At 48.0% G+C, this 26,850-nt stretch overlaps 1 protein-coding gene across 1 annotated transcript in view; it reads left to right on the top strand.

Moving 5' to 3' along the window:
- Positions 1-26,850, top strand: part of CPXM1 (carboxypeptidase X, M14 family member 1) — a 40,257-nt gene that overhangs the window by 4,569 nt on the left and 8,838 nt on the right. The window contains exons 2-13 of the mRNA XM_083571232.1: positions 1,190-1,273; positions 7,893-8,002; positions 10,446-10,585; positions 10,724-10,808; positions 13,294-13,444; positions 14,976-15,064; positions 16,710-16,833; positions 18,496-18,692; positions 19,346-19,525; positions 21,437-21,734; positions 24,018-24,157; positions 24,312-24,414. Coding sequence (XP_083427358.1) covers positions 1,190-1,273; positions 7,893-8,002; positions 10,446-10,585; positions 10,724-10,808; positions 13,294-13,444; positions 14,976-15,064; positions 16,710-16,833; positions 18,496-18,692; positions 19,346-19,525; positions 21,437-21,734; positions 24,018-24,157; positions 24,312-24,414 — 1,701 coding nt within the window. The remainder of the gene's footprint in view (positions 1-1,189; positions 1,274-7,892; positions 8,003-10,445; positions 10,586-10,723; positions 10,809-13,293; positions 13,445-14,975; positions 15,065-16,709; positions 16,834-18,495; positions 18,693-19,345; positions 19,526-21,436; positions 21,735-24,017; positions 24,158-24,311; positions 24,415-26,850) is intronic.

Below are 26,850 nucleotides of genomic sequence, written 5' to 3'. Positions count from 1 at the left end.
CAGCTGTGTGATGCAGCAGCACAAAAAGCTAATGGTATTCTAGACAGCATCAACAGAAGTTTAGGGTCCAGATCAAGGGGAGTAATGTTGTTGTTTGGTTGTTTAGTCATGTCCTTCTCTTCATGACCCCCTAGACCAGAGCACGCCAGGCACTCCTGTCTTCCACTGCCACCCACAGTTTGGTCAAACTCATGCTGGTAGCTTCGAGAACACTCTCCAACCATCTCATCCTCTGTCGTCCCCTTCTCCTTGTGCCCTCCATCTTTCCCAACACCAGGGTCTTTTCCAGGGAGTCTTCTCTTCTCATGAGGTGGCCAAAGTACTGGAGCCTCAGCTTCAGGATCTGTCCTTCTAGTGAGCACTCAGGGCTGAGTCCCTTCAGAATGGAGAGGTTTGATCTTCTTGCAGTCTGTTCCAGAAGTCTGTTTGACTTCTGACATGTTCGAAAACCAAGGTGCAGGTTCTGATTGGTGCAGGCTCCCCAGAAACAATAGCAGATAACCACATCGGACGTTCGGCTTCTGAAAAACGTTCGAAAACCAGAACACTTACTTCCGTGTTTTTGGTGTTTAAGAACCAAGGCGTTTGAGTACCAAGATACCACTGTATATGAAGCCCTTAACAACCTGTGTGATTGCTTTGCCCCGCATGTGCCCACAGTGCCACTCCAATCACCAAAAGGAGCCACTTCCTACCCATTCCACATTGGCAAGAACTCGATACTTTAAAGCATGGCAGCACCTAGGGAACTCACTGCCACTTGATATCAGGCAGGTACCTTCACTGTATCCTTTTCGGTGCCTGCTAAATACATCCTTATTTCGGCAAACCAGTCCAGATGTTTAAAAAGTCGGTGTGACTTTTAAACTCTTTTTAGCCCGTTGTTATTTCAACTTAAATTACTGCTCCTATTTTTCTTCTTATTGATAATGTTGTTTTATCCTTTTTTGTAAACTGTTCTGAGAGATGGTTTCTGTCTTTTTTCTTCTTTTTCTACAATGAAGCGGTGCATAAATATTTTGAACTACTACTAATAATAATAATTAAAAAAAAATATTTATACCCCGCCCTTCCTGGTTTAAAAACTGGGCTCAGTGTGGCTAACAGCAAATATAAAACACTGATTAAAATGTGACTTAAAAACAGCATAAAACTAAACAAACAAACGTATGGCTTTGTCTTTCTCCAGTTGTGAAGAAGGTGGTGAAGAAGAAGGTGGTGAAGAAGAAAGTCAAACTTTCCCCCCAGGAAAGAGCTGCCAGAGAAGCCTCAGGTATGCCCTCTGCCATGGATGCTTTAGTTGAGATTCTTCTATTGCAGGGGGTTAGACTAGATTGCTAGCAGAGAAATCTGAGGGCTCCCTTGGACAAAAACAAGGACACCAGCCAGGAATACCAGAGCAAAACAGCAGCCAGTAGGCTTGGCCTTTATTGAAGACTGTCGCCACAGGACTCCCACCTGCCACCAGGTGGAACAAGATGGAAGCCCCGAACAAAAGAGCCCCCAAACTTTTATTAGCTGCTAATCCCCATGTTGGGATGCGGGTGGCGCTGTGGGTTAAACCACAGAGCCTAGGACTTGCCGATCAGAAGGTCGGCGGTTCGAATCCCCGCCACGGGGTGAGCTCCCATTGCTCAGTCCCTGCTCCTGCCAACTTAGCAGTTCGAAAGCACGTCAAAGTGCAAGTAGATAAATATGTACCTCTCCGGCGGGAAGGTAAACGGCGTTTCCATGCGCTGCTCTGGTTCGCCAGAAGCAGCTTAGTCATGCTGGCCACATGACTCGGAAGCTGTACGCCAGAGTCGGTCACGACTGGACCTAATGGTCAGGGGTCCCTTTACCTTAATCCCCATGTTACACCCCCCCAAACTACATCACTAATACATCATGGTTACATCATGAAAGGGGAGGTCTGGTGGCAGGAATCTGAGCAACCTGGACCCTGCCCCATGGTTCTCCTTGCCCTCCACCAAACGCCTGTCAAGTGTAACAAAAGAGATATTTACATTTCCCTGTTTCCCAGCCAAGTTAATCATACCCTTTTGTCTTCATCTGGGTTTGTTATTTCTGGAATGGCTACCTGTCTGGCACTCAGGTATCAGGATGGCAGGGATTATCACTCAGGCAGAGGGGCTGCTGAGTAGCTGAACTCACATGTCTAGATGAATTTCTGAAGTTTTCCCAGTGAGCCAGTACATAGATACATTGATCAGTGAACTCTTACATTTGGTATCGTGCAGCAAAGGCCCTTTGAATAGATAGGAAGAAACTGTGATGAAGTGTTTTGTGGCGACAAATCACAAGAGTCACAAAAGTGATTGTGCTGATTTTGGTAGTGGGCTGCATGTGCATTATATCTGCTGGAGGGGCAACCCCCCCCCCCAGCCTATACATAAATTCCTGCAACATAATTTCTAGCCCTTTTTCCAGAGCAGCCACAAGGCCATCGGCTGCAGCTTGTTGGTGGAGCCCAGAACCTCACGCAACACAAATCCTGCGCATATAGGTCAGGCAAACAGACTCCCACCTGAACACACGCAACACACATCCATAGAAAACAGCAGCCGTCCCTTTGAGGCACTCTGGCAAATGCATTCGCCCTGACTTTAAAACTTCTTACATAAAGGTGGCTTTGGATTTCTTAAGTTCCGGAGGCCGGCCGGCTCAGGCTCCCTCCAGTTATCCTTGGAAATCCGGCTCTGTTATTCTTTGCCTCGGGGAAGTTTGGAGGCTTCGTTTGGCATTTGAGAGCTCGTGTGTTTTGGGCCGTGCTGAGCTTGCCAGGCAAAGCGCTGGCAGGAATTTCACCCTCCCTGCTCCCTGGCATCACTTCCACAGATGTGCACATGCCAAGTTGGCTGGGAAAGAGGAAGGGTTCTTGCTGAAGTTAGGAGCAAAGAGAAAAGGGGCCATTCACACAACCCCAAGACACCCATGTCAGGGTAGAAATTTGTTGTTGTTGTTTAGTCGTTTAGTCGTGTCCGACTCTTCGTGACTCCATGGACCAGAGCACGCCAGGCACTCCTGTCTTCCACTGCCTCCCACAGTTTGGTCAAACTCATGCTGGTAGCTTCGAGAACACTGTCCCACCATCTCGTCCTCTGTCGTCCCCTTCTCCTTGTGCCCTCCATCTTTCCCAACATCAGGGTCTTTTCCAGGGAGTATTCTCTTCTCATGAGGTGGCCAAAGTATTGGAGCCTCAGCTTCAGGATCTGTCCTTCCAGTGAGCACTCAGGGCTGATTTCCTTCAGAATGGAGAGGTTTGATCTTCTTGCAGTCCATGGGACTCTCAAGAGTCTCCTCCAGCACCAGAATTCAAAAGCATCCATTCTTTGACGATCAGCCTTCCTTATGATCCAGCTCTCACTTCCATACATCACTACTGGGAAAACCATAGCTTTAACTATACGGACCTTTGTCGGCAAGGTGATGTCTCTGCTTTTTAAGACATCACCTTGCCAACAAAGGTCCGTATAGTTAAAGCTATGGTTTTCCCAGTAGTGATGTATGGAAGTGAGAGCTGGACCATAAATAGGCCCCCGAAACAGACTTTGGATACGCCTTCTGCAGAGGAATATTTGAAGTCACTGGAAGAGTCAAAATGGCTTCAGGATTGCTCTGCTGTACTATTTCAGACACGTGGTTTATATACTTATGTATGTGTTTGCCTTGTAACTTTATGAACATATGATTTATATATATGAGACCTTAGAATTCCTATAACAGATTGTGGGGGACGGAGGACAAGGCTTCTGCACCTTTAAGAGTTGTGCAACACCCAGAGCTGTGCATGGCTTTGACCAAGGAACATCTGCTCATGTGACTGGGCTGGTCAGGGTGCAGGATTCCCTGCCAGCTGGGAAGGTCAGCTGACTGCACAATTGGCTCTGAGCGCAGACTGTGCGGCAGAATTTGGATTTCATTTTATTGGTGGCGGAGGCAGACAGGGAATGGGGGAGGCGAGAGGGGTGTGTGAAGCTAATTCCCCTCCGGTTTTGGCATTTGGAAGAGTTTCAGAAAAGGGGGAAAGTTTCAACATTTTGAGGCTTTTCAGTTTGGAGAGTGAGAGGTGAAATAGAATAAGAGAAAAGTTACTATAACTTTTAAAAGTGCCACGTGAGCGAGACGAATAAACACCCAGCAATAAAAGATAATGGGAGATGATTTAACCCAGCAAATTATTTGTCAAAATTACGAATACCTACCTAAATACAGACGGTCATTTACCCTCGCTAGATTCAACGTGCTGCCATCTGCCTTATTGCAGGGCAGATTTGAGGGTAAACCGTACGCAGAACGAGTCTGCCCCTGCGGTTTGATGGAGGTAGAAACTGTCTCTCATGCCTTCTTACGCTGCTGTTTCTACGGGGATCTACGCTCAGTATTTATTACCCCTGCTATGCATCCGAACTTCAATGTCTAAAATCCCTGGTAGTAGACAAGGATCCTGAGATCACATTAAGGGTAGCCAAATTCTGTGCAATCGCCATAAAACTTAGCAAGCTGTGCTATCATAATGAAAAAAAGGTTTTAAATGATAATTTTAGGTTATATGTTAGTGACTAAGTTTCAATTTATATATTTTTTTAACTGTTGCTATATCTGTAGTGTCCCTGTTATACCTAATTGCAAATTCAAATGTATCCCTATCGTGTTTTATGACTTCCTTGAAATTGTATGTGGGCTGGAACTGGTCTGTGACCGAAATAATAAAACAATAAAATTCATTCAACTTTTAAAAGTCATTTGTAATAAGATGAAAAAGATTTTAAAATTGGATTGTTAAGTATATAAGGTTTTAGGGACGTGCATGAGCAAGTATATAGTAATGGAACCAAGAGGGTGAGTGGAGGGAAGTCGACCAAAAAATTATGGTTTAATTTGGTTATGATCCCCCCCACCCCAGTTTTTCTTCTTCTTCATTTTTTTATATTTGGAAAATAAATAAAAAAATTGGAAAATCAAGACTTTGGCCACCTCATGAGAAGAGAAGACTCCCTGGAAAAGAGTGCTGGCGTAATCTGGTCTATGGGGTACACAACTAAACAACTACAACAATCCCTCAACAACTTCAATCTGGCCCTCTTTAAAAAAAGTTTGGACACCACTGCAAATGGGGAAAGCCTTCCCATTGTCTTTTTGCTCACAAATCCTGTCTCAAGGGTGTATTTGTGTGAGTATTTAGCATCTTGGCCAGGCTGCCCTGGTAATGCAAACAGTGACCATTATCAGGTATCCTGGCAGGCAGGATTTCTGTTGTAGACTGCCTCCTTCTGTGATGTATGTATGATGTTTTGAGGGGGTGGTCTTGGGCTACAGGGTGGGCAATTTCAAAAGTCTATATAAGGGCTTGCACAGCATTGTTCGGGGTTCCTCTGCTCCCTCCCTGCATGGGGTGAGCAGGGGACCCTGTTGCAACAGTTTAATAAAGATCAGGCTTACTAACTGCTTTGCTTCTCAATATTCTCTGATTGGCCTCTGTTATTTTCTCCTACCAATAGAGAACCCACTTAAGGACTCTATACGGGCTCTTGGATAACCCATAAGGAAAATGGAGAGGTTTTTTTCTATAACACATCCATGCACACTCACACCCCAAGTCCTGGCCCCCACGTGCCTCTTGATTGCTTCAGCCTGCTTGTTCTGCACAAATAATCTCCTGGCTGCTGTGGAGAAGCGCAAGGAGGGGGGAGAGACCCACTTTCAAAGAGTGCGGTCAGACTTCTCATCGGCTTAAGCCTAGGCTGTGCTCTGGTGCTTTTGACTCATCCAAGAGACTCGTAGAAGAAACAGCAGTGCGGTTTTGACGGCCCCTTACAATTGCAGGCTCCCACAGAGACAGGCAGGAGCAAACCCCTCTACTCAATTTCTTTCACATGGGCTTGGATTTCAACTTATTTCTCTTCCCCGTGGAGAGACATCAAATTTACCAACTGCAGACACTGGCCTGCGAGCGCTCCAATTGGAGAACAGCTGTTACCAAAGGTGTCATGGGTTTTGAAGACACTCGAACTCAGGACGAAAGGGAGAAACGTGCTAAAAGGAAGGCACGCTTGGCAAACCCTCGCCATGATCAACTCCCGCCCGGAAACCTATGTCCCCACTGTGGAAGGACGTGTGGATCCAGAATTGGCCTCCACAGTCACTTACGGACTCACTGTTAAGACCATGTTTATGGAAGACAAGATAGATAGATAGATAGATAGATAGATAGATAGATAGATAGATAGATAGATGATAGATGATAGATGATAGATGATAGATGATGGATGATAGATAGATAGATAGATAGATAGATAGATAGATGATAGATAGATAGATAGATAGATAGATAGATAGAGATAGATAGATAGATAGATAGATAGATAGATAGATAGATAGATAGTGTCAGGGAACTGCCATCGGAGCCAGAGGCGGAGGGAAGGCTCCAGAGGGATGCCGGAGAGGGTCCCAGCAGGCAGAGAGGCAGCCCATCTGCTGGGGAAGGAAATCAGCATAACACCAGTGGAGAAGGGGGGCAGATGGGGGAATCGGAGAGGAGGCTCCAGGACTCTTCACCGGAGACCAGCGGAGAGAGCACGGGTGCTCCGCTGCCCACACCCTCCCTGCGCAGAAGACTTCTGCGCAGGGAGAGTAGGAGGAGATTTGGCGTCAAAGAACTTCTTTGCTGGAAGAGGTTCAAGAAACGCCCACTGACAGATTCTGCCAGCGACTGAGACAGTCACAAAGTGAAGGGCTGTCCAGACAGAAAGGGTTCAACCAGGTAACCTAGCCAGGAGTGGCGGCAACTTACGCACGAGCAACCCCTAAAGTCATTACAGATGATAGATAGATAGATGATAGATAGATAGATAGATAGATAGATAGATAGATAGATAGATACATAGATAGATAGATAGATAGATGATAGATAGATACACACACACACATATAAATTTATTAGTTTTTTAACATATCATTTTCAACAGTAATTAAACATATTTTTACATCTTATTCAATTTCTTTGACTTCCATCATTCCTGTCTGAAAATTTTCCAACCTACTCTCTTAGTATGCATTTCAAACTCATAACCAATATCTCTATCTTTTTCTACTTCGTAACACTTTGTATATTTCTCCTTACAACACTTCTTGTAGTCCTACTAGCGTAATTTGTTGATTGCAGTTGCTCTTCAAATAATTCATATACTTCTTCCAATCTTCTGTAAATTTCTGGTCCTGCAGGTTTCAAATCCTTGTTGTCATTTTGTCCAATTCTGCATTCAGTGGTACCTCAGGTTAATTCGTTCTGGAGGTCTGTTCTTAACCTGAAACTGTTCTTAACCTGAAGCACCACTTTAGTTAATGGGGCCTCCTGTTGCTGCCACACCGCCGGAGCACGATTTCTGTTCTCATCTTGTGGCAAAGTTCTTAACCCGAGGTACTATTTCTGGGTTAATGGAGTCTGTAACCTGAAGCATATGTAACCTGAAGCGTATGTAACCTGAGGTACCACTGTAGTCCATTCATTTCGTCTCCCATTCTTCTTTCATCGGAATTTCTTCTTGCTTCCATTTCTGGGCTAACAATACTCTATGGAAGACAATCTTACTTGGCTATGAGTGATCGCCAAAGAAGAAGAAGACGACACACCAAACATTTATAGCACATCAATGCCCTCCCACAAAGAATCCTGGGAACTGTGGAGAACTCTTCACACAGTGACCATTCCTAGCACCACCAACAGACCACAGTCCCCAAGATATGTTTGGCATCTAGCAGGCACCAGCAATGGGGGATCATTTGGGAAGAAATCCTCATATCTTGAGAATTTTGTTGATTTTTTTTCCTCCTCTCTCTCTCTGTCTCCCATCTCACTCTCCTCCTCCTCTTCCTCTCCCATTTCTAACCAGAATGCCCCCCGCTGGGCCTCGAGTCTCTGAGAGTGAAGGACTTCCAGCTCCGGGCTTCTAGCTACAAGCGAATGGGCCTCGGACCCCATCGTGGGAGACTCAACATACAGGTGAACACACACAGCTTGCAGTGCCCTCATCCACCAACAGGAGGAGCAGTTGGGGGAGAGCAAGGTGGGCTGGGTGCAGGACTCTGGCTTGTGACATCACTGATCGCAGGAGGGCAGAGTTGCTCTTGTGTTTGGGACAGGGGTGTAGCATGGCCCTGGGCGCACAATTTTTGAGCGGGCACAAACCAGGTGTCCACACACACCTAGTGCTCCTTCCCACCCACCAAGGGCCGTGTCAGCCAGCCGGGCTTCCTCTTGTGCAGGCAGGCAGGAAAAATAGAAAAAAATAGAACAAAATTTATTATTTATACCCTGCCCATGTGGCTAGGTTTCCCCAGCCACTCTGGGCAGCTTCCAACAAAGTATTAAAATACAGTAGTCTGTTAAACATTAAAAGCTTCCCTAAAGAATGCCTTCAGATGTCTTCTAAAAATCTGGTAGTTGTTCTTCTCTTTGACATCTGGTGGGAGGGCGTTCCACAGGGTGGGTGCCACTACTGAGAAGGCCCTCTGCCTGGTTCCGTGTAACTTGGTTTCTCGCAGCGAGGGAACCGCCAGAAGGCCCTCGGCGCTGGATCTCAGTGTCTGGGCAGAATGATGGGGGTGGAGACGCTCCTTCAGGTATACTGGGCCGAGGCCGTTTAGGGCTTTCAAGGTCAGCACCAACATTTTGAATTGTGCTCAGAAACGTACTGGGACCCAATGTAGGTCTTTCAAGACCGGTGTTATGTGGTCTTGGCGGCCGCTCCCAGTCACCAGTCTAGCTGCCACATTCTGGATTAGTTGTAGTTTCCAGGTCACCTTCAAAGGTAGCCCCATGTAGAGTGCATTGCAGTAGTCCAAGCGGGAGACAACCAGAGCATGCACCACTCTCGCAAGAGAGTCTGTGGCCAGGTAGGGTCTCAGCCTGTGTACCAAATAGAGCTGGTAAACAGCTGCCCTGGACACAGAATTAACCTGCGCCTCCATGGACAGCTGTGAGTCCAGAATGACTCCCAGGCTGCGCACCTGGTCCTTCAGGGGCAGTTACCCCATTCAGGACCAGGGAGTCCTCCACACCCACCCGCCTCCTGTCCCCCCAAAACAGTACTTCTGTCTTGTCAACCTCAATCTGTTAGCCGCCATCCATCCTCCAACCGCCTCCAGACACTCACACAGGACCTTCACGGCCTTCACTGGTTCTGATTTGAAAGAGAGGTAGAGCTGGGTATCATCTGCATATTGATGAACACCCAACCCAAACCCCTGATGATCTCTCCCAGCATGGCTCTGCTTTGCTCCCATGGGGGTGGGGCCACATTGGCAGAGAGGGATGGACTGGCGCCCCTCGCTGCCCAGTGCTTGTGCACCCACCCCGGGTGCCAGCAAACAATGCTATGCCACTGTTTTGGGTCCTGCTTCCGAGCTTCCCACGGACCCCTGGTGTTATTTTCCTTAGTGGGTTGTGCATACTGCAATTTTGAAGAATGCTTTTTATAGGGTCGGGGGCATTGGGGACGAGTTTGTGGAACCAAGGGGGCGGTGGCCCGAGAAAGTTTGGGGACCACTGCCATAGATGATTCCAAACAATTAAACCCCTGTGTTGCAAACATTTATTAGTAATATCCAAGGCAATATGATGACCCAAGTGGTTACATAACTTTATGACCACTGCTCCATAGCATAGATGGGTTTATGAAGCATTTCTGTATCCTGCTGTGCTGAAGAAGAATTCTACGAAACAGTGGGTATATCTGGAATCACTGTTCACTACGTCTGTTTGCGGACCACTTCGGCAGCGTTGGACATCATAAAACAAAGCTTTACGGCTTGTTTTCATCAGATAAGAATCTGACCCATTGCTTCTTTCAGAGGCTTGCATAGTCTACAAAGACTTTCAAAAACTTATAAGACTTATGTTTATTTGGTTCTATGTTTTCAAAAGAATCCATCAAGAGTGCACATTGTGACTTTCAGAGATTTATAAGATTTCTGTTTATTTGGTTTTTCATATTGTTCAATGTTCCGTATAGATTATATAAAGAGTTTATATTGATATTGCATAGTTGTACTTGGTCATTGTGTTGCCTTGGATATTACTGATAATTGTTTGCAACACAGGGGTTTAACTGTTTGGTTACTTATAGATGATGCCAAGCCAGATGAACCCATGGGATGACTCAGGGTAAGCTAGCGCAACCCAGGAATATTGCACCGGTCTAGAGCATCCTGGCTCGCAACACAGACTGTGTGCATTTGCAACATTGCTTGCAAGATTGCAGAGGAACCCAGAGTGCACCTCTCAGTTCCAGTGGTGCCACTAAATGTGTTGTTGCAATTGTATGGCTGGCCCCTGTCACACATTCACCTCCCTGATGATTCAGCTACTAGAACCCAATCTCTGCTCTCAGCATCCTGCATCGTCAGCCAAAACCCCAACTCCTCTCTGCTTTCCTCTGCTCTAGTCCGGCATCAACGATGGCGATTTCTACGACGGCGGCTGGTGCGCTGGGCATGAAAACAAGAACCAATGGCTGGAGGTGGATGCCCGCCAGCCGACCCGTTTCACCGGGGTCATCACACAAGGCCTGAACTCCATTTGGACGTAAGCTCCGGGATGTTTCCCCATGAGCGAATGTGGACCATGGGCTGAAAGGGATTCCTAGGGGTTCATTAGATTTCCCAGCCCCTAATTGGTTTACCTTTGTGCATTCGCCTGTTCAGTCTGCTTTTCTTCCATCAGATATGACTGGGTGACGTCGTATAAGATCCAGTTCAGCAACGACACTCACAGCTGGCAGCCATGCATGAATGGGAGTGAGGAGATGGTGAGTCCATGCGAGTCCTCAGGGGTCCTGGATGAGATTCCAGGTTCTCCGATTGCCTGGGCCTAGAATCCCTGTCTCTCTCTGATGGGCTGGACTTGGTGATGCCAGGCTCTCTAATTGGCTGGACTTGGGGTGCCGGGGTCTCTGATTGGCCGGACTTGGGGTGCCAGGCTCTCCAGTTGGCTGGACTTTGGGTGCTGGGCTCTTCGATTGGCTGGACTTACGATGCCAGTTTCTCTGGTATCAGTTGAGTATCCAAGAGTTGGGGTGCCACCACAAAGAAGACCTGGCTCTCAGCCACCATCACCCACTTTAACTGCAGAGAGCAGTGAGCAGCCAAAGAATGCGCTTTATAGATTACAACCCTCATAAATCGGCAGACTGGCCTAGGAGCAGGCAGCCTTGAGAAACCCTGCTCCCAAGCCAGAAAAACTGTGAGTCTGAATCAGTAGATTAATCAACTCAAAAGCTTTGGTTGATTAAATTGGTGGGGCTCTGAGTTAAGGATCTGCTTGCTTGCTATCTTAGTTCTTGTGTGTTGTTTTAATAGTACAGCATGAGACTCCTAGAGTCATGGGTTCAAGTCCCAAGTTGGACAAGAGTCCCGCATTGCAGCGGGTTGGACTAGATGACCCTCGTGGTTGCTTCCGGTTCTATGTCTTCTCTTTCTAACCAAGATGCCCTTAGGGCACTGCCTGAACTTTGTCAAGCTTTCCTTGGAGGTCATAAGACATAGAAACTCCTTTTCTTCTTCTTATAATTGCAGTGGGAGCTGCGATTCTCAGAATCCCTTACCCTGTCCAAATTCTGGCACTTCTTCTGCAAGGCTGGCAATGCACACATCGTCGTGTACACATAACCTGAAGTGTTCCATGTGGCCTTTTCAGCATTAAGAGCTACCCTCCATCCTTAATAAGCAAATGAACAATAATTTGACTGAGCTGGATCTTGGCACCAGGGCAGCAGCAGAGATCCAAACTTGGGTCTTGTGCCAGGAGGATGTGCCAAGCCAACCAAAGGGGAATCAAGGGCCTCTGTGCCCTTTTGCCAAAGGAAACCAGGGGCCTCACTGCCTCCCTTTAGGGAGGGAGCTGTAGCTCTGCAGCAGAACATCTGCTTGGCATGCAGAACATCTCAAGTTCATTGCCCACTGGCATCTTCGGCAGAGAGAGTCCTGTCCGAAATCTTGGAGAGCTGCTGCCAGTCAGTGTAGGAAATGCTGTATTACAGGGACACCTGGCTGAAGCCCTGGAAATGTGCAGGAGCACCTCCCCTTGTATGCACAAGGTCCCGGGTTCAAGATACGACCACGCATTTCTGCTTTCACTGACCTGGTGCCCTCCAGCTGTGTCAAACTACAAAGCTGTTCCAGAGAACCAGACTCATTGCTTAATTTCTAGGGGCCTTAGTCAGACCACAGGCTTAATATGAGTCCACAGTGTGATGCAGCAACAAAAAAACCTAATGCTATTCTAGGTTGCATCAACAGAAGTCTGGAACAAAGGTCTGGAAACCAAGCCTTATGAGGAACAGTTGAAGGACCTGGGTATGTTTAACCTGGAAAATAATAATAATAATAAATTATATTTATACCCCGCCCTCCCCGGCCAGAGCCGGGCTCAGGGCGGCTAACACCAATAAAATCACAGTAAAAACATAATAGGGGGGAAAGAGAGGGGGGAACCAATTTAAAATACAGGTTAAAATGCAATTTAAAATGCAGCCTCATTTTAAAGTAGCTGATAAATCAAGACCATAAGGGGAGGGAAACAGAAGGGTCAGACCGAGTCCAAACCAAAGGCCAGGCAGAACAGCTCTGCCTTGCAGGCCCTGCAGAAAGATGTCAAATCCCGCAGGGCCCTAGTCTCTTGTGACAGAGCGTTCCACCGAGTCGGGGCCAGTGCAGAAAAGGCCCTGGCCCTAGTTGAAACCAATCTAACCTCCTTGAGGCTCAGAACCTCCAAAGTGTTGTTATTTGTGGACCTTAAAGTCCTCCGCGGGGCATACCAGGAGAGGCGGTCCCATAGGTACGTGGGTCCCAGGCCGCATAGGGTTTTAAAGGTCAAAAGCAACACCTTAAACCTGACCCTGTACTCCACCGGGAGCCAGTGAAAAGAGGAGACTGAGAGGAGATATGGGAGGCATCATCAAATATCTGAAGGGCTGTCATATGGAAGATGGAGCAAGTTTGTTTTCTCCTGCCCCGGAGGGTAGGACTCGAACCCATGGCTTCAAGTTACAAGGAAGGAGATTCCAACTAAACACCAGGAAGAACTTTCTGACAGCAAGAGCTGTTCAGATTCTCCTTCCTTGGAGGCTTTTAAGCAAAGGTTGGGTGGCCATCTGTCAGGGATGCTTGAGATTCCTTCATTGTGGGGGGTTGGACTAGATGACCCTTAGGATCCCTTCCAACGCTACAATGCTATGATTCTATTTTGCTGGATGGGTAGCCTCAAAATGACTCCCTCTCTCTCACCCGCTCCAGGTCTTCGCCGGAAACAAGGACCCCGAGACACCGGTCCTCGGCCTCTTCCCCACTTCAGTGGTGGCCCGATACATCCGCATCAACCCCCAAACGTGGTTTGAGAATGGGACCATCTGCCTGAGGCTGGAGGTCCTGGGTTGCGTAGTGCCAGGTGAGGGTCCTGTGTTCGAATCTTGTGGGCACTCCTGGCTCCAGACTTGGAGCTGGACCTCAGTGTCTGGGCTGAATGATGGGGGTGGAGACGCTCCTTCAGGTATACTGGCCCGAGGCCATTTAGGGCTTTAAAAGTCAGCACTTTGAATTGTGCTCGGAAACGTACTGGGAGCCAATGAAGGTCTTTCAGGACCGGTGTTATATGGTCTTGGCGGCCACTCCCAGTCACCAGTCTAGCTGCTGTTTTCTGGATTAGATGGCTTTAAAAGAAAAGTAGAGAAATTCACAGAGGAGAGGGCTATCAAAGGCTGCTAGCCACAGTAACTACAGTGGTACCTCGGGTTACAGACGCTTCAGGTTACATACGCTTCCAGTTACAGACTCCGCTAACCCAGAAATAGTACCTCGGGTTAAGAACTTTGCTTCAGGATGAGAACAGAAATCGCACAGCAGCGGTGCGGCGGCAGCGGGAGGCCCCATTAGCTAAAGTGGTGCTTCAGGTTAAAAACAGTTTCAGGTTAAAAACAGACCTCCGGAACAAATTAAGTTCTAAACCTGAGGTACCACTGTACGCTCTGCCCTCCACAGCTGGAGGCAGAAGCATTTGAATCCTTCTTATGGGTTGCCACAGGCATCCGGCTGGCCACTGCGAGAACAGGACGCTGGACTGGACGGGACGTTGGTCTGATCCAGCAGCCTCTTCTTACATCCTTATGGTGCCCAGAGCAAGAGGAGGAATGAACAGAGTTTGCAGAGTTAAAGATAGCTCTTTGTGGCAGAAATGACCGGCAGAATACGAGATCAAGGAGAAGAGCGGGTGGAGGAGGACTGGATGAAGTTTAAAATCTATTTACAAAAACACTGTAAAATCTTTGAATGCTGATGACATTGAAATGAAATGAAGGGGTTCTAGTAAATAAGGATTGGGAAAGTATAATACGTGAGGGATATTATCTAAGGATAAAATTAATAAGAATGAATTTGCTGATCAATTTTAAAGTGGAATACAAGAAAGGGAGGCGGGTGGAAGTCAGGAAAATAAGGTAATGAATGATAAGAATTTGAAAAGAGGTCTTTTTCTTCTTTTTTTTCTTCTTTCTTTTTTTCTTTTTTTGTTAAATTTTTTAATACCCTTTTTCTTTTTAATTGTTGGTATTTGTTGGTGTTTTAATATGTATTGTTCTTTTTTGTATGGTTTTTTCCTTTTTTCTTGTAAAATTTAATAAAATATTATTAAAAAAAATAATAAAGATAGCTCTTTGATTGCTTTGCATATTTGTTTAGGAAAAGCAAGTGAGGTTCGCCTCGAAAAGCAAAGGCAACCAATTTCCCCCCTATGTCCTGGGACCTGCATACAACTGTATTGATTGGTTGGGGCCGAGTTGCTCACTTTACCAAAAAGTGCTTCCTTCCTTTCTCCCATCCAACCAACCGCTCTAGTGGCCCCCACCCTGTTGCCAAAACAGCTGGGCAGCCAGTGATATGTGTTACCCAAAGCTTTGTCATCCTCCTCCCTCTTGTCTTTCCAGACCCCAACAACATCTACTCGTGGGACGCGGCGCCTGTGACCACAGACAAATTGGACTTCAGACACCACAACTACAAGGACATGAGGAAGGTGGGTTGCAAGACGCAGAGAAAGAAACATCTCTAGGGCTGTGAAAAGCTTGCAATGCACTCTGTGTGGGGCTTCCCATGTACTACTACTACTAATAATAATAATAATAATTTATTATGTATACCCTGCCCATCTGGCTGGGCTTCCCCAGCCACTCTGGGCGGCTTCCAAAAAATATTAAAATACTGTAATACATCAAACATTAAAAGCTTCCCTGAACAGGGCTGCCTTCAGATGTCTTCTAAAAGTTTGGTAGTTGTTGTTCTCTTTGACATCTGGTGGGAGGGCGTTCCACAGGGAGGGCGCCACTACCGAGAAGGCCCTCTGCCTGGTTCCCTGTAACTTGATCTGGAAGCTACAACCCAATCACTTGTCTGACCAGGGGCCTAACTTTGAGTAGGTACCTGTATAAAGGTAGGTATTATTATCTGTAATGGTTTTAGGGGTTGCTCGTGCGTAAGTTACCGCCACTCTGGGCTAGGTTGCCTGGTTCAACCTTTTCTGTCTGGACAGCCATTCACTTCGTGGCTGTTCAGTCGCTAGCAGAATCCGTCAGTGGGCGTTTCTTGAACTTCTTCCAGCAAAGAAGTTCTTTGACGCCAAGTCTACGCCTACTTTCCCTGCGCGGAAGTCTTCTGCGCAGGGTGGGTGTGGGTAGCGGAGGACCTGTGCTCTCCCCGCTGGTCTCCGGTGAGGAGTCCTGGATTCCCCCATCTGCCCCCCTTTATCCCTGGTGTTACGCTGATTTCCTTCCCCAGCAGATGAGCTGCCTCTCTCCCTGCTGGGCCCTTCTCCAGCATCGCTTGGGAGCCTTGCCTCCGCCTCTGGCTCCGATGTCAGTTCCCTGACATTATCATTATAATTATGTTTTTTTATTATTATATAAATTTTTATTAGTTTTTAAACATATCGTTTTCAACAGTAATTAAACATACTTTTTCATCTTATTCAGTTTTTTTTACTTCCATCAATCCTGTATGAAAAGTTTCCAATCTAATCTCTTAGTATGCATTTCTTATTTTCCCTATTAGATTTCAAACTCATAACCAATATCTCTATCTTTTCCAACATTTTTCCTTCCAGTAGCACCTTACTGGAAGGGAAAAAATTTTTTTTTTGTTTTGACTATGGCAGACCAACACGGCTACCTATCTGTAACTTTTCCAACGTTGTAACACTTCGTATATTTCTCCTTGCAAAACTTCTTGTAGTCCTACTAGCGTAATTTGTTGATTACAGTTGCTCTTCAAATAATTCATATACTTCTTCCAATCTTCTGTAAATCTCTGGTCCCACAGGTTTCAAATCATTCCTGTCATTTTGTCCAATTCTGCATAGTCCATTAATTTCATCTGCCATTCTTCTTTCGTCAGAATTTCTTCTTGTTTCCATTTCTGGGCTAATGATACTTTTGCCATATTATCATTATAATTATGCACCCCCTCAGATTGGTGCCCTGTTTGGGGTAATTGCCTGCACCGTCCTAAATCCAGCGCCGTTGCAATCCATTACAGTATGTGGAATGGGTGTGGGCTGTTGTGGGCGCCATTTTGCCCTTTGCCTCAGGCAGCAAAATGTCTTGTGCTGGCCTTGATGGCGGCAACCAGAACTGGGAGAATGACATATGAAATTTCCCCCCGCGCAGCTGATGAAGAAGGTGAACGACGCATGTCCCAACATCACCCGGGTATACAGCATCGGGAAGAGCTACCTGGGACTGAAAATGTATGTCATGGAGATTTCCGACAATCCCGGACAGCATGAAGTTGGTGAGTGAAGGAGCTGAGCCTCATCGGTGCCAATTTCATAGCAGCTTGGAATGACTCTGGGTTCAGACAAGCCTTTGCAAGCATCCTGATCTGCCACTCTTACCTGACTTGTCTGGAACTTCAAGGCAGGGGTGTAGCTTGGGGCTCTGCTGGAGCGATGGCCCTGGGCACATTTATTGGGGGGGGCACCAGCTGGGTAGCATGAGGAGGACATAACAGACATACACCCTTCAAATTTCTTATTTACACCCCGCCCCGCCCATCTGGCTGTGTTTCCCCAGCCACTCTGGGTGGCTTCCAACAGAATATTAAAATAGAATACTCAATTAAACATTAAGAATTAAGAATTGATGCTTTTGAATTATGGTGCTGGAGGAGACTCTTGAGAGTCCCGTGGACTGCAAGAAGATCCAACCTCTCCATTCTGAAGGAAATCAGCCCTGAGTGCTCACTGGAAGGACAGATCCTGAAGCTGAGGCTCCAATACTTTGGCCACCTCATGAGAAGAGAAGACTCCCTGGAAAAGACCCTGATGTTGGGAAAGATGGAGGGCACAAGGAGAAGGGGACGACAGAGGATGAGATGGTTGGACAGTGTTCTCGATGCTATGAACATGAGTTTGACCAAACTGCGGGAGGCAGTGGAAGGCAGGAGTGCCTGGCGTGCTCTGGTCCATGGGGTCACAAAGAGTCGGACACAACTAAACGACTAAACAACAACATTAAACATTAAAAGCTTCCCTGAACAGGGCTGCCTTCAGATGTCTTCTAAAAGTCTGGTAGTTGTTGTTCTCTTTGACATCTGATGGGAGGGTGTTCCACAGGGCGGGTGCCACTACCGAGAAGGCCCTCTGCCTGGTTCCCTGTAACTTGGCTTCTCGCAGTGAGGGAACCGCCAGAAGGCCCTCAGCACTGGACCTCAGATAGCAAACCTGTGTGGCTTGCAGATCACTAGCTCCGTGCAGATTATTCATTAACTACCTTCTCCCAATGCCTCACTTTCTCAAAACAATGTCCAACATCAGAAAGGGTACTCATCACTATCCCTTCCTACAGATTAGGACGTTAGAGGCTGTTCTGATGCTGTCAAAGAGCTTAATAAAAGATAGGGGAAAGGAAGGATAACCATGTCAGATCACTAACACCACAAAATACAAATATTTTCCAGAAAGATTGTCCATATACAGTCATACCTTGGGTTACAGATGCTTCAGGTTGTGTTTTTTTGGGTTACGGACCCGCCGAAACCTGGAAGTACCGGAACAGGTTACTTCCAGGTTTCGGCGGTGCGCATGCACAGAAGCGCCAAATCGCAACCCACGCATGCACATACGCGCCGCTGCGGGTTGTGAACGCTGCAGGTTGAGAACATGCATCACAAATGGATCATGTTCACAACCTGAGCGTCCACTGCACCTCCTCAGGGCGCACTTTCAGCCCGTTGTGGCAGGGTGGCATGAGGCGGACGCAACATCCATGCGCCCTTCAATCCCAAGCTTTTGAATACCCTTTTTCAAACTTTAATAAAATCTAGGGGGGTGGGGGAAAGCTCTTCTCAATTCAGTATACCCTTCCTGAAAAGCCATCACGACCCGCTCTCTTCTGATTTCAATATCCCCTTCTGGAAAGCCTTCTTGACATGCTCTCTTGCGCTCTTCTCCAGGGGAGCCTGAGTTCCGCTACGTCGCTGGCATGCACGGCAACGAGGCTCTGGGCCGGGAGCTGCTGCTCAACCTGATGGAATACCTCTGCCATGAGTACAAACAGGGCAACCCTCGCATCGTACGCCTGGTCACAGAGACCCGAATCCACCTGCTGCCCTCCATGAACCCGGACGGCTACGAGACGGCCTACAAACTGGTGGGTGGAGCAGAGGCACTGGTGCAGGGATGTTGGCAGGAGAGCACAGGAAAACGCTATGGTCAACCTACGGGCGTGGCATGGTGTGCCTCTCTCAGTCAGCTTGACCTCTGGGTTCTCCACTGGAGCTCCAAGGACATCTGGGATGTCACTTGCGGGGCAGTTTAAAACCTGGCTAAGATGGAAGGTGGGACGTGGGTGGAGCTGTGGGTTAAACCACAGAGCCTAAGACTTACCGATCAGAAGGTCGGCGGTTCGAATCCCCGCGACGGGGTGAGCTCCCGTTGCTCAGTCCCAGCTCCTGCCAACCTAGCAGTTCAAAAGCACATCAAAGTGCAAGTAGATAAATAGGTGCAAGTAGTTAAGTAAGTACCGCTCCGGCGGGAAGGTTACCTTCCTGCCGCAGTGGTACCTATTTATCTACTTGCACTGGCATGCTTTCGAATTGCTAGGTTGGCAGGAGCAGGGACCGAACAACGGGAGCTCACCCCATCGCAGGGATTTGAACCGCCGACCTTCTGATCGGCAAGCCCAGGAGGCTCGGTGGTTTAGAGCACAGCGCCACCCGTGTCCCTAGAAGCCGAGTAGAGAAGGCAGAAAAGGGTTACCACTCAAAGCCATGCCCTGACGTTCTTCCCTTCCTTCCCGCGTAGGGCTCTGAGCTCTCCGGCTGGGCGATGGGCCGGTGGACATACGAAGGCTTTGACCTCAACCACAACTTTGCTGACCTCAACACGGCCCTGTGGGATGCAGAGGACAACGAGATGGTGCCACACAAGTTCCCCAACCACTACATCCCCATCCCAGAGTATTACACTTTCCCCAATGCCACGGTGAGCCTCATCACGGATCTGGCCCCATCCCTCTGACCCTCGGGTATGGGCAGATGAGTCCTGGTTGGCGTCATATTTAAGGCCAGCACAGCTCACATCTGCCCCACATCGGCCTGCATGCCTTCTCCAAGCCTTCAGTGGCAGCAGTGATGCCCTCTCAGGACCGGCTCAAGAGATTTCGCTGCTAGAGGTGAAGGCCAAGGCACATACAGAAATTGAAATACTTTATTGTCACTTGTACAGAAATGCCTTCCAATTTTGCTTTGCCAAAAATGTGTATATTAGGGAGAGATTCGCAACAGGATGTTAGTGAATTTTCAAGCGGACTTTCACAATAAATGAATGAATGAATGTGCAAACTGGATATGCCGAGAACTGATGACTGGGGAAATGAAATGAAATACTTTATTGTCACTTGTACAACTTGTATACAGTGAGATTACACGAGCACCCCCCACTCAGCTCTCTTTGTCTTAATTCCCCTCGTTTACTGACGCACACCCACCAAACCCAAAAGTCAGTTGCCCAGTTGTTATCTTTTCATTCAGCAGCCTAACAGCCCAGGATAGAAGCTGTTCTTTACCCTGTTGGTGCGGCTAATCATGCTTGTATCTTCTGCCCGAGGGCAGGAGATCAAGAAAGTGCTGGCCAGGGTGTAAATCATCCCTGAGAATTTTCCTCACTCTCCCGAGGCAACGTTCTTCTGCTATTTCATCCAGCGGATTCATGGGACAGCCCATAATATCTTGTGCTGTATTCACCAGCCTCTGTAGGAACTTCCTATGCGCTCAAAATGACATCACGTGCATGCGCAGTAGCGGCAAAACGCGACCCGCGCATGCGCAGTTGCATGTTACATTATACTCAGGATGCGAATGGCACTCCGGAACGGATCCCGTTCGCATCCAGAGGTACCACTGTACATTTGACAACCGAGGTTCCTCTGTATGAACCACTGGAAGACTTGCCAGAGAGAAGGATTCTGAATCCTTTGGAGTCTGTGGATAACATAACCCTCCATGGTCTTCTGAAAGAGTTCATCAATTTCATTGCATTCTTCAGCAGAAAAGCAAAGCGGGTACAGGGCACTCCTGCCTCTATCTCCTCCCTGCACTTCAGCACCTGCCGCCCGAGGCAGCTGCTTCACTCTGCCTCATAGTAGGGCCGTCCTTGCACCGCTCCTCAGGCATCCCACACGCACCCCCTCAGGCATGAAACCCCATCGTGCACAAGCAGCATCGGCGCGCTTGCAAACACCATGCATGAATCCCTGTGACCGGGCTACCTGTAACCAGGGACGTATAGTGGATGCTCGGGTTACGAACGTGATCCGTGCGGGATACATGTTTGCAAACCGCAGCATTCGCAACCCGCGCCTTGCGATTCGGTGCTTCTGCACATGCGCAAAGCGTGATTTAGCGTTTCTGCGCATGCGCAACTGCCAAAACCCGGAAGTAACCCGTTCTGGTACTTCCGGGTTTCGGCAGTCCGCAACCCAAAAAAATGCAACCTGAAGCGGACGCAACATGAGGTAAAAGGTAAAGGTAAAGGGACCCCTGACCATTAGGTCAAGTCGTGGCCGGCTCTGGGGTTGCGGCGCTCATCTCGCTTTATTGGCCGAGGGAGCCGGCGTACAGCTTCTGGGTCATGTGGCCAGCATGACTAAGCTGCTTCTGGCAAACCAGAGCAGTGCACAGAAACGCCATTTACCTTCCCACTGGAGTGGTACCTATTTATCTACTTGCACTTTGACGTGCTTTTGAACTGCTAGGTTGGCAGGAGCAGGGACCGAGCAACAGGAGCTCACCCCATTGAGGGGATTCGAACCGCCGACCTTCTGATTGGCAAGTCCTAGGCTCTGTGGTTTAACCCACAGCGCCAAGCATACTAACCCTGTTTCTGCCACAACAGGTGGCCCCAGAGACTCGGGCAGTCATCAACTGGATGCAGCGCTACCCTTTCATGCTCAGCGCCAACCTGCACGGAGGGGAGCTTGTGGTCACCTACCCCTTCGACATGACGCGCACCTACTGGAAGGCCCAGGAGCTGACGCCCACAGCCGATGACGCCGTCTTCCGGTGGCTGGCAACAGTCTACGCCACCTCCAACTTGGCCATGGTGGATGACGACCGGCGCCTCTGCCACTACGATGACTTCATGAGGGAAGGCAACATCATCAACGGGGCGAACTGGCACACGGTGCCTGGAAGTGAGTGGATTGGGGGCAGGGATCCCACATGTCAGAACCCCACTGTCCCCAGTGGGATGGGATTGTTCATGGACACCAGTGTGCTATATTTCAGTTTATTTTCCCATAGAATCATAGAATTGTGTATACAGTGGTACCTCTGGTTACGTACTTAATCTGTTCTGTAGGTCCGTTCTTAACCTGAAACTGTTCTTAACCTGAAGCACCACTTTAGCTAATGGGGCCTCCTGCTGCCGCCGCGCCATCGGAGCACGATTTCTGTTCTCATCCTGAAGCAAAGTTCTTAACTCGAGGTACTATTTCTGGGTTAGCAGAGTCTGTAACCTGAAGCGTCTGTAACCCGAGGTACCACTGTACTTCCATATTGCTGAACTAACAGGGAGGATAAGAGGAGCATGGTGCAAAAAGTGAATAAGGAGTGAGCTATCTTTAAGGGATACATCAAAATTTATGTGGGAAAAGTAGAACTTCTGACAGATATTGAGTGAATCCAGAAAATGGTTAAAGTGAAAGGAGAGTAAAGTCAAGATAGAAGAAGATATTAAAGAAATAATAAAATGCCTTTCAGCTAGTTGGAAAAATAAAGTAGCGTAACAAGAACAGCTGAAACTCAAGTCACTTGGTGGGTTTCCATGTGGGGTAGGTGTGTCCGTATGTTGATAATAATAATAATAATAATAATAATAATAATAATAATAATAATAATAAATTTTATTTATATCCCGCCCTCCCCAGCCGAAGCCAGGCTCAGGGCGACTAACAACAATCAAATAATCCACCATTCTAAAAACATTTCATTATAAAAATTAATTAAAATCAAATTGATGGCAACCGTTAAGCAAAATTCTGTGCAGATTGCCAGAGGTGGGAATCAGGCTATGGCCTGCAGCCCAAGTGGGAGTCGTAAAGGCCGCCAGACACCAGACCCTTCTCTGTCCAATATGTACAATATAAAAAGGTAAAGGGACCCCTGACCATTAGGTCCAGTCATGGCTGACTCTGGGGTTGCGACGCTCATCTCGCTTTATTGGCTGAGGGAGCCGGCGTACAGCTTCCGAGTGATGTGGCCAGCAGGTCTAAGCCGCTTCTGGCGAACCAGAGCAGCGCACAGAAACGCCATTTACCTTCCCGCCGGAGCGGTACCTATTTATCTACTTGCACTTTGAGGTGCTTTCAAACTGCTAGGTGGGCAGGAGCAGGGACCGAGCAACAGGAGCTCACTCCATCATGGGGATTCGAACTGCCGACCTTCTGATCGGCAAGTCCTAGGCTCTGTGGTTTAACCCACAGTGCCACCCGCGTCCCATTATGTACAGTATAGGTAGGTATTATATAGAGTAATGTAGGTATGTTTTATGTTATGAAAAGAAGGTAGTGTGTTGTGTATATGTATGTGTCAGGGGCTCAGGAGCAGGAGCACAGGGGAGAGAGGAAATGGAGAGCGAAGGGGAAGAATCCGAGGGCAGCGTAGGGGAGTATGACAGTGACCCGAGAGATTCCATGAGCTTTTCCAGCGAATCAGAAGATTCCCAGAAGGGGGCGCCGATGGTCAGGGCAAGGGGGGTCCCAGGGGGGACGCACCAGAAACAAGGAGCCAGCGGGGAACCCCGAAGCAGCAGCGGGGGATCAGGACCAGTTTCCCCACCAGAGCGTAGTGGGGGGGGAAAGTCACATGTGTCAGGGCCAGCGTCTCCTCCAGCGGGGAGAGAAGGTGAGTCAGGGCTGACCACGCCTCCATCGGAGAGTGGGGGAACGGAGGGGAGGTCAGTTGCAGCTAGCCTCCCCGAAGGGGGAAGCAGTGGTAGCAGCAGTGAAACGGTCAGGAGGAAAGTTGCTGGCTGGGCGCGCGCGCCAAGTTCAAATGTACAGGCGCGGGGGACAGCAGGAGACCCGGATTGGGAACCAGCTCCTAAAGCCCGCCGGAGGGAGGGGGAAGGCTCAGGGGACTCAGCGTCAGAAGAGTCTAGAAAGGGCGAGACCCCGACGGACAGGCGGAACCAGAGGCGGAAAGAACAGAGGAAGAGGTGGAGTAAGGCTAGAGTCTTAAACTGGTGTCTGGGGGGAGGAGACTCAGACGGAGCATCAGCGGTCTAAAGGTTGAGACGTAGAGCTGCACGCTGCGGCTCTGGAAGTGAAACTGAACTTCAATAAAGACTTTTGTATTTAACAACGAAGTGGCATTGGTCCTTTGTGAGCTGGGACCTCGGGCAGCTCTGACAGTATGTGTTTTATATGTTAATAAAATAAAAAAAGCCCTCTGGCCTTACATCTTTCCACCTGCAGGTATGAACGACTTCAGTTACCTTCACACCAACTGCTTTGAGATCACCATCGAACTGTCCTGTGACAAGTTCCCACACGAGTCGGAGCTGCCCCGGGAATGGGAGAACAACAAGGAGTCCTTACTAGTCTACATGGAGCAGGTAAGAAGAAGGCGTCTGCCACGGGGGAAGGCAGGACCAGGTGGCGCCCCACTGATTTCTTTCTTTGCGCTTTGCTGCTGGGCACATGGGTTGCTCAGTCTCAAAGGCCAGGTCCTTTCAGTAGATGTGGTGCTAACCAGGCGTCTCATTACAGACCCGAAGGGGCATCAAAGGCATCGTCCGAGACAAAGACACGGAGCAGGGCATCGCGGACGCCATCATTTCGGTGGATGGCATCAACCATGACATTCGGACAGGTACAGTTCACATCTGAAGGGAGAACCACCCAAATCTGTGAAAGTTTTTTGGGTCATAGAATAGAATCATAGAATCATAGAGTTGGAAGAGACCACAAGGGCCATCGAGTCCAACCCCCTGCCAAGCAGGAAACACCATCAGAGCACTCCTGACATAGCGTTGTCAAGCCTCTGCTTAAAGACCTCCAAAGAAGGAGACTCCACCACACTCCCTGGCAGCAAATTCCACTGTCGAACAGCTCTTACTGTCAGGAAGTTCTTCTTAATGTTTAGGTGGAATCTTCTTTCTTGTAGTTTGGATCCATTGCTCCGTGTCCGCTTCTCTGGAGCAGCAGAAAACAACCTTTCTCCCTCCTCTATGTGACATCCTTTTATATATTTGAACATGGCCATCATATCACCCCTTAACCTCCTCTTCTCCAGGCTAAACATGCCCAGCTCCCTTAGCCGTTCCTCATAAGGCATCATTTCCAGGCCTTTGACCATTTTGGTTGCCCTCCTCTGGACACGTTCCAGTTTGTCAGTGTCCTTCTTGAACTGTGGTGCCCAGAACTGGACACAGTACTCCAGGTGAGGTCTCACCAGAGCAGAATACAGTGGCACTATTACTTCCCTTGATCTAGATGCTATACTCCTATTGATGCAGCCCAGAATTGCATTGGCTTTTTTAGCTGCTGCGTCACACTGTTGGCTCATGTCATGTTTGTGGTCAACCAAGACTCCTAGATCCTTTTCACATGTACTGCTCTCAAGCCAGGTGTCACCCATCTTGTATTTGTGCCTCTCATTTCCCCCCCCCCCAAAAAAATATCTATTGTATATCTATTGACCCACTGAGTCTGCTGCAACAGCTCTGCAATAAATTTGATTTATTGCCACTCCAACAAACTTCCAGTGGTGCCCACACACTTCCACTCCGCATGCTGCCCCTCTCTCAGTTGCCGGGTAATAGCAAAGTTCACACGCAGCAGCAGATGGCTTGTCTGTGTCAACGTGGTGTCCTTAATAATGCAGCTCGACACCGTTGCTTCTCATCCAAAACTCTTTATTTAGTAGCACTCAAAACAGAAAAGAAAACCTGCAGAGTCTAGCTGCATGTTTGCAGCTCCCTGCCTCTTAAAAAAAATGAAACGACCTTGCTAGCGTTCCCAGACAAACTGCTCTCCCGAGAGAGCTCAACCCCCACAAAAAGCACAGATCAAAGGAACAAGCATGAATCATGTGGGCAGTGCACCCAGTCGATAAGAACACTCCTGGAGTGTTAACCCCTGACAGTCCAGAACCATAACAAAATCACACTTTCCAAAACAGCACGAGGACCAAAACATCCTTTGAAACCCGCACTTAGCCGAAATGTGCCATGCAACCTCTCCAACCAAAGGATGTTTACGGAAATGCAAGTGGCAGGAGAAAGCGTCCAAAAAAAATGAGTACATTAGTGAAATGAGCATACAAAATTGTACAACATTACGAGAAACTGCTTTCAGAATGGTGCACGTTAGTTAAAACTGCATACACAAATGCTCTCATTGAGAGAAATTTGCATTGAAATGCGCAAGAATTTCCACGATTTAAAAAATGTGCAGATCGCTGCAGAAATGTGGAGAACAGAATCTAACTTGAGGGGCAGGGGGAGGGATGAGAAAATGAGAGGACCAAAACTGATGGATCCCTTGGTGAAGGGGTGTAGCTGTGGTAGAGCACCTGCTTGGCATTCAGAAGGTTCAATCCTCAACCGCATCTCCAATTTGGGGCAGGAAATGTCTTTGGCCTGAAACCTTGGACAGCTGCTGAGGGCAGTGCAGACCGTACTGAGTTGAAGGGAGCAAAGGTCTGGTTCAGGGGGTTCAGCTAGATGACCCTTGGGGTCTTTTCCAGCTCTAAAATTCACTGATGAGTTGGCTTCCTATGGTCCTTCCAGCTCTAGTTGCATGTCAAGGTTCGAGCGGTGGACTCCCTTAGGGTGTTCCAAGCAGTCAAATGAAATAGTATTAAATGGCTTTTGCAGAAATGTGCAATTAATTGTTACTCTTTTGAATTTTATTGTGCTGTTATCTTCTTTAGCGGGTCATGCAAACTGCTATTCTGGATAATGCTTCTCATTCAGTGGTGTCCAAACTTTTTCCAAAGAGGGCCAGATTTGATGAAGTGAAGTGAAGTGAAGTGAAGGGCCATGAGGGCTGACCAAAGTGCCGACCAAAGTTGTTGAGTTTTTTTTAGGACTGAAGTTGTTGAGGGCTTTTTTAGGATTTTACCGCAGGAAATAAATTGCCACAGGGCAAGATTAAACCAACCAGATTAGGCCCCCAAAACGGACTTTGGTCATGCCTGGGCCAGGGTGGAAATGTTAAGGAAAGCATGAGAGGATATTTTGATTAAATATTATCCTTCCTCACTCACGGTAGTGAGCTTGGAGCAGAGCACATTCCTTTGCAC

The sequence above is a fragment of the Podarcis filfolensis genome (genome assembly GCF_964270895.1).
Source record: "Podarcis filfolensis genome assembly, chromosome: 9".
Taxonomy (NCBI): domain Eukaryota; kingdom Metazoa; phylum Chordata; class Lepidosauria; order Squamata; family Lacertidae; genus Podarcis; species Podarcis filfolensis.
Note: the sequence above shows the minus strand (reverse complement) of the source record. Positions and strands in the feature narration are given on the sequence as shown.